Source organism: Myotis yumanensis, unplaced genomic scaffold (genome assembly GCF_028538775.1).
Source record: "Myotis yumanensis isolate MYYU_CA2020_CCGP unplaced genomic scaffold, mMyoYum1.0.hap1 SCAF_5, whole genome shotgun sequence".
Taxonomy (NCBI): domain Eukaryota; kingdom Metazoa; phylum Chordata; class Mammalia; order Chiroptera; family Vespertilionidae; genus Myotis; species Myotis yumanensis.
The window spans coordinates 80,054,955-80,060,991 of record NW_027223756.1 but is presented as its reverse complement, the minus strand read 5'-3'; the positions used below and the strand labels follow the sequence as shown (position 1 = coordinate 80,060,991).

Below are 6,037 nucleotides of genomic sequence, written 5' to 3'. Positions count from 1 at the left end.
AAGGATCCTAGTTGACTAGAACTTGGGAGCTGCTCTGTGGCCTTCAGAGAATTAGGCTATTTATATCTGGGGTGGAGGGGAGATGGGATGGGGGTGGGGAAGAGGGGGAATAGGTGGGAAGGAGAGGGGGAAAGTCCCACAATAGTACCTCTTAAAGCAACCCAGTAGCTGCATTTTACAGTTAAGCAAATGGAGACTCAGAAATGAAGGAACTAGCTCCAAGGCAGGATGTAAAGGCAGAACTTGGTCCCTTTGTCACAGATCAGTGGTTGGTCTCTGGCAGAGGAACAGTGAGCCCATTGGTTGAGCAGAGGGGATATGACTCCTTGAAGCCGAGGGTGGGAGACAACTACCAAGCTGCAAATCCCTGGATTACAGACAGGAATGCTTGGTCCCTGAACACACCTGCCTCACACTGTCCAGCCATAAGGTCTCCTTCCTTCTCATGTCCTGACAACACCCCTTCCACACCCAGGCCCTGCCCCACCCCCAGCAGAGTTCATCACTTCCTGGTATTAAACAGCTCCTCATCCTTCAGCTCCCCACTTTGTTGTTAACTTGTCCTCACCCCACTAGGATGTAGTTCCACTCATGTGAGGTCCCTAGAGGAGTTAGATCCATAGAGACAAAGTAGATGATGGGTGCTGGGGGAGAGGGAAGATAAGTTAGTTTACTGCGTTCCTTTGGGGAAATAAGTTCTGAAGATGACTGGTGATGGTTTACACAGTATGAATTAAATGCCACCAAACGGTGCACATAACAATAGTTAAAATAGTAAATTTCATGTTACATATATTTTACCATACATACAGAAAATAACAGCCTGTTCAGCAAGGACTACAAGATTGCTGGAAACCCCAACAGTCCCTGGAAGCTGCCCCTTTCAGCCCTCCTTCCCTGAAGGAAAAGCTGTGCTGAGTATAATTTCGTTTTAAAGAGAAGTAAAAAGAGAGGATGCTTTAAATAAAGGATATGTGAACAGAAACACTTTATTACAAAAAAAAAACCAAAAAACAAATTCACATTGTATCGAGCTACAATATGGCAGCAGATAAAAAAAAAAAAAGATATTGTACACAGTTTAAGATAACTCCTAAAAGAACATACTCTGGTTGCCACATGACGGAACATAGGATTCCAAGCACTTAGTAGCGGCGAGTGAAGCGAGCATCGTTGGGTCGGCTGCCCCGGCTCTGGCCAGCAAATCCACCTTGCATTCCACCACGCGGGATCACGTGACCACGAGAGGCCCCAGCTGGGGTAAAGCTGCCACGCCTGGAACAAATGCAGATGCTCCTATGTTCGGAGTCTGTTTAATGGGATGTGTTGGGTGCCTGTGGGTCCCATGCTCTTCGAAACCCTCTTCCCTCAAGCACCAGCACCACGGGACAAACCCCACACCATTTTAGAACACAGCACACTAGGGGAGGCAGTGTAATTGGGAAGACTTGAATGTTTCTAAAACTTCCCCAAGGCAAGCCAACATATGAAGAGGAGACTAGTACAGAGACCAACAGAATGCCTTACCCTGACATCCTTCCCCTGTTCATTATGTGACCTCGCCCAGAGTGACCAGACATGCTTCTCTCACCACCTGGAAGACAAGAGACACTTTTCACAAGGTACTTCCAAGCACAGAATGTAGTTTAGAAGACAATGACAAGGATTCTGGTAAGTCCAGTCCCTTTGAGCCACCCAAACCAAATCTCACAGGTCTCCAGTGCATGTACAAGCACCTGAACACCACAGGGCTGTCCTCACTAAGTTACGGGGGGGGAGGAGTTACCAACACCCACATCACTCTTCTGTGCCAACCCTCACCCCCCATCCCACCCCCACCCAGTCATTAAGGGGTTTCTCCTCTACCAAGCCCTGGGGAGGGAGAACAGAGAAAGCACTCCTGCTCTCAGAGGAGGGGGATTAGCAATGATTAGTGAAGAGCAGGTGTTGCTTAAGCTTTCTAGATGCTTCTCTTCAGACAGATGTGTCCCTGAGAGCCAGTTCTTACCTTGCCACCTCTTGTGGTCCCTGTCTATCATGCCTCCATCAGTAGTGCCCTGCCATGCACGGTCATCCTCAATTCTCCGGCCATGGTCCCCCCAGTCACGTCTGTCCCTTGGAAAGAGACATCTCTGATTTGGGTTGCCCACATCTCTGCCTCTCAGAACAGCAACAGCAGTGGGCTCTGGAGCTTGGGGTTAGCATTCTGTGTTCCCAGCCCCCCATCCCTTCAGGCAGTGGGGACTGAGGGAAACAGGACTGGCTCTGGCCCCATGTTACTCAAAGAGCTCCAAGGTGGCCTGAGCCATGGTTGGTGCACAGAGCCACAGAGCCAGTGCTCATCACATCCCCCAAGATGGTGGGTCCTCAGCCTGTCAGCTATATGTGAGGCCCACAAGGGAACTGTGGAGTGTGAGACACAAACCTGGGTGGAGGAGGCAGTCCCCGGCCCTCGCTCATCCTCTTGTCAGAGCCATATCCACCCCACCTGTCACGGGAGTCCCGCCCATGGCGCTCTGGTCCTCCGTGGCGTTCAGGATAATGCTGAATATTAAAGAGCCAAAATGAAAAGGCTTTAGTATTATCCCTGCATCCCAAGGCCTTTGGGGCAACAAGGTAATAAAGACAACTACTCAGAAGCACTTGCACACCCAAGTCAATGTTGCCAGGCACTCTGCACACTGCCTTATGCCACACATGCCATGCATCTCACAAGACACAGCTGCATCCCTGAAGTCTGCTCATGGCCTGGTGACGAACAGGTGCTCAAGAGTCAAGGAAAGGGCTGAGACTCACCCTAATCAGAAGGCAGAGAATTGAGGGACTGAGGGACGGAGGGGTGCTGGGACCTAGCAACTGCTCCGTGCCAAGAATGGGCCCCTGTGCTAACAATATAATCAACATCCCTATAGAACCACAGAGTAGAAGGGCCATGAGGGATCCTTTAACACAACTCACTACTGGGCCTGGCATCGTGTCCCTGATTTGCCACCGGCTCTGCACCATCAAGCGCTGGGCTGGCGCAGCCCCAGTAGTGCCTTGGCCCCATTTTTCGTGCTCCATGAAGGAGGGATGAGAGAAGAAGCCCCTGTCTGCTAAAGGAACACCCATCGATGACTTTTAGGGACCAGGGGAGGTGGCTTTCCCTCCTTGATTTGCTGTTCCACAAACCCAACTGGTGACCTTAGAGGCTTTTGCCCCAGGATCACACTTGACATGAGAGGAAACTAGAAGAGAGCCCTGGTCATGAAGCCCCTCAGATGCTTGCTCCAGCAGTCCAGTCGCTGCCCACAGCCATGCTCACCTACCCCTTAAGCTGGGAGCCTTCCAAGGCCATGCTCTTACTTGGAGCCCTAACTGCCACCTGGTCTCTTACCCCTAAATGTGCACGGACACCTCCACAAGAGAAGATAAGGGGGTTAATTTTACTAGGTGGACAAAATAGAGCATTGTCCCTTCAAGGGGCGAAATAAAAGACCAAAGTGTCCACCAAAGTCTGTGCTGTCAAATTAAAGAAGAGCTATTTAAAATGGACCCCTGAAATAACACTTCTACAAAAGAAATTATAGCTCATGATTTACAGAGCTTCATCTGATTGTGGACAAACAACAGGGTTTAAGAAAGAATGAATTTTTACATGTAGCCTTCTATCTAAAGACACATAAGTGGACAGAGGAGCATTTAATACAGGGAAGCAGGAATGTTCAACTTAGCAAGACCTGGTTCTTTAAAGCCCATTTCCACCTCTTCCTGGCATTTTAAAGTTTAACCAACATTCTTTTGTCCAACTAACTAGTCCATGTAACAGTTCAACAAGGCCCCGAGGGTCTGTGCTATTTCCCCTTTCTGATGTCATATGTCATCATCTGACATTTGGGGCAGCACTAAAAACAAACCCTTTCAGTTTTGCATTGTCTGATGTCAGATGAAAACCCGCTAGCAATAACAGCTATGTGTGAGGGACTATGCAAACACTTTTTGTGCACATGTGGTCTCATTTATTAACTACCTATGTGGTAGAATAACCTCATTTCACAGCTCGAGAATTAGGCTCGGCAAAAGTGGTGGCACCAGGCATGACCCTGGTTCTGATTCTAGAGCCTTGACAGTTTAACCACTGTGTTCAACTTCTCCACCAAAGAAAAACCGTAAGACTGGGTCTAGATTTGGCTGCATGTAAGATTTATCTCCAAGAGTAGAGAAAACAGACTCAGGCGAGGATCACAGAATTACTCCTGAGGTGGCAGAGGAACCCCTCGATATACCAAAAAACCAAGCCATCCCCAGCCACGTTCTTAGGAAATGATGGAACAGGCCGGGAAAGATGCTGGAGTCAGGGAAAGGACGGACTAATAGGTCACCAATTCTGCTGACCACCATCCTGACCACAACCTTCTCTCAATCCCTTTGATTTTCCATGTAAACCACTCAAGAGTTGGGGCTCCTTGCGAAATTTCTCAATCCACATGTAAGATAGGAAAAAAAGTAGAAAACTAAGCTTATTTCCGAAGGTGTTAATTCTGCACAGAGAATGAGTGTGGGCCAGAGACTGAGATGCTATCTGAGGCTCAGCAGGGAAGGCTGACCAGCGACCACAGGTATACCTGGACTCCACAATAAGGAAGTGTGGCATCTGTCAGCTATGTGGGTCACAAGGTACATTCCTACAGAGCCTTTCAGACTCACCCAAGGCTTTCTAGCATTTTACTACCAGTGCATTTATTTACTAGGCGTGTAGAACTTCAGGTCAAATCCAAAAAGGGCTTCAGAAAACCTGCTGAGATTTCCAAACAAGACGAAGCACAATTCAAATTGTCATCCCACAAACAGTGAAGGGCTGCCCTTCTCCTTTACTCATTCTTGCACTAATGCAAAAGTGGGGAGGAGGGAAGGCTGGCAGAAGAACAAAAGAGAACTCAATGGGAAAACTTTGCCCACAAGCATAGCTTCTGATTTACCTGTCCTTCTCTTTCTCCCATCATTGACCTTGAACCTTCTCTCCTGAAAGAGATAATTGAAAAGAAACCATCAGGAGATATTGGTTAGACCACCAACTAGAAAACATCTCCTAAATTGAGTCCAGTATTCCACACACACATTGTTTAAATGGATTCACGGAACCTAAAAGGGCCAACCTCACTTCCTCGCTATTAAGAATGACCCAGGACAAACGTCATCTGCATTAAGTAGGCAGGATGATGAGGGCCCAGCTAACCTGTCTACTGAGTGGTCAGGGTAGCGGCCCCGGTCTCTGTGGTCAAAGTCATGGAAGCGGTCGTGGCGGCTGAAGTCAGAATGGTAACGCTCATCCAAGGCAGCTCTCTTGGCTTCTGGCCAATAGGCATCGTCTCGCCTAGAATGGGAAGTTAAGAAAGGGCTGAGTGCATTTCCCCCCTCCAAATAGACCATCTTGTGGGAACTGGTGAACTACCCCCCGAGACTACCCCTGACCCCACCACTTAACTTCATCAACAGCGTATTCTTTGCTGTACAAGCTGAGAGAGACTGGAGGGGTGACATAAGATCTGACTGAAAGCCCTGGCTGGTGTTGTTCAGTGGTTAGAATGTTGGCCTGTGCACTGAAGGGGTCACGGGTTCGATACCTGGTCAAGGTATGTACCTGGGTTATAGGTTTGATTACCAACTCCCGTTGGGTGTGTGTAGGCGGCAACCAATCGATGTGTCTCGCTCACATAGATGTCTCTTTCTCTACCCCGCCCCCCACTTCCCTCCATTCCACTCTAAAAATCAATGGAAAAAATATCCTCAGATGAGGATTAACAATCAAACAAAAAATCTGACTGAATGACTGTTCTATTTTGTTCAACACATCTGCTTCCCCTAGGTAGAAAAGCTTTGGTTTGCCTGTAAGAGGTGATCACACATACTCATCTGCAGAATGGCCACCATGAAGGTTGGCCTTAATCTATCAAGACAGCAAGCCAGAGGTGTTATCGGGGCTCTATAGTGTACTTCTGTGTCTTCTACCATGACAATGACTTGATCCATTAAAGACATCCAGTGGGGAGGACTTTTA

At 48.2% G+C, this 6,037-nt stretch overlaps 1 protein-coding gene across 5 annotated transcripts in view; it reads right to left on the bottom strand.

The window, feature by feature from the left end:
- Positions 1–964: 964 nt before the first annotated feature.
- Positions 965–6,037, bottom strand: part of SAFB (scaffold attachment factor B) — a 36,968-nt gene continuing 31,895 nt past the window's right edge. For 2 of the 5 annotated variants that reach the window (XM_070415889.1, XM_070415891.1), the window contains 6 exons: positions 5,216–5,353; positions 4,959–5,001; positions 2,426–2,544; positions 2,009–2,115; positions 1,528–1,594; positions 965–1,275 (listed from right to left, as the gene is read on the bottom strand). In XM_070415889.1, the coding sequence (XP_070271990.1) occupies positions 1,146–1,275; positions 1,528–1,594; positions 2,009–2,115; positions 2,426–2,544; positions 4,959–5,001; positions 5,216–5,353 (604 nt within the window). In that variant the 3' untranslated portion in view covers positions 965–1,145. Of the gene's footprint in view, positions 1,310–1,527; positions 1,595–2,008; positions 2,116–2,425; positions 2,545–4,958; positions 5,002–5,215; positions 5,354–6,037 lie in introns of all 5 variants that reach the window. The other 3 variants (XM_070415890.1, XM_070415892.1, XM_070415894.1) reach the window with 2 other exon arrangements.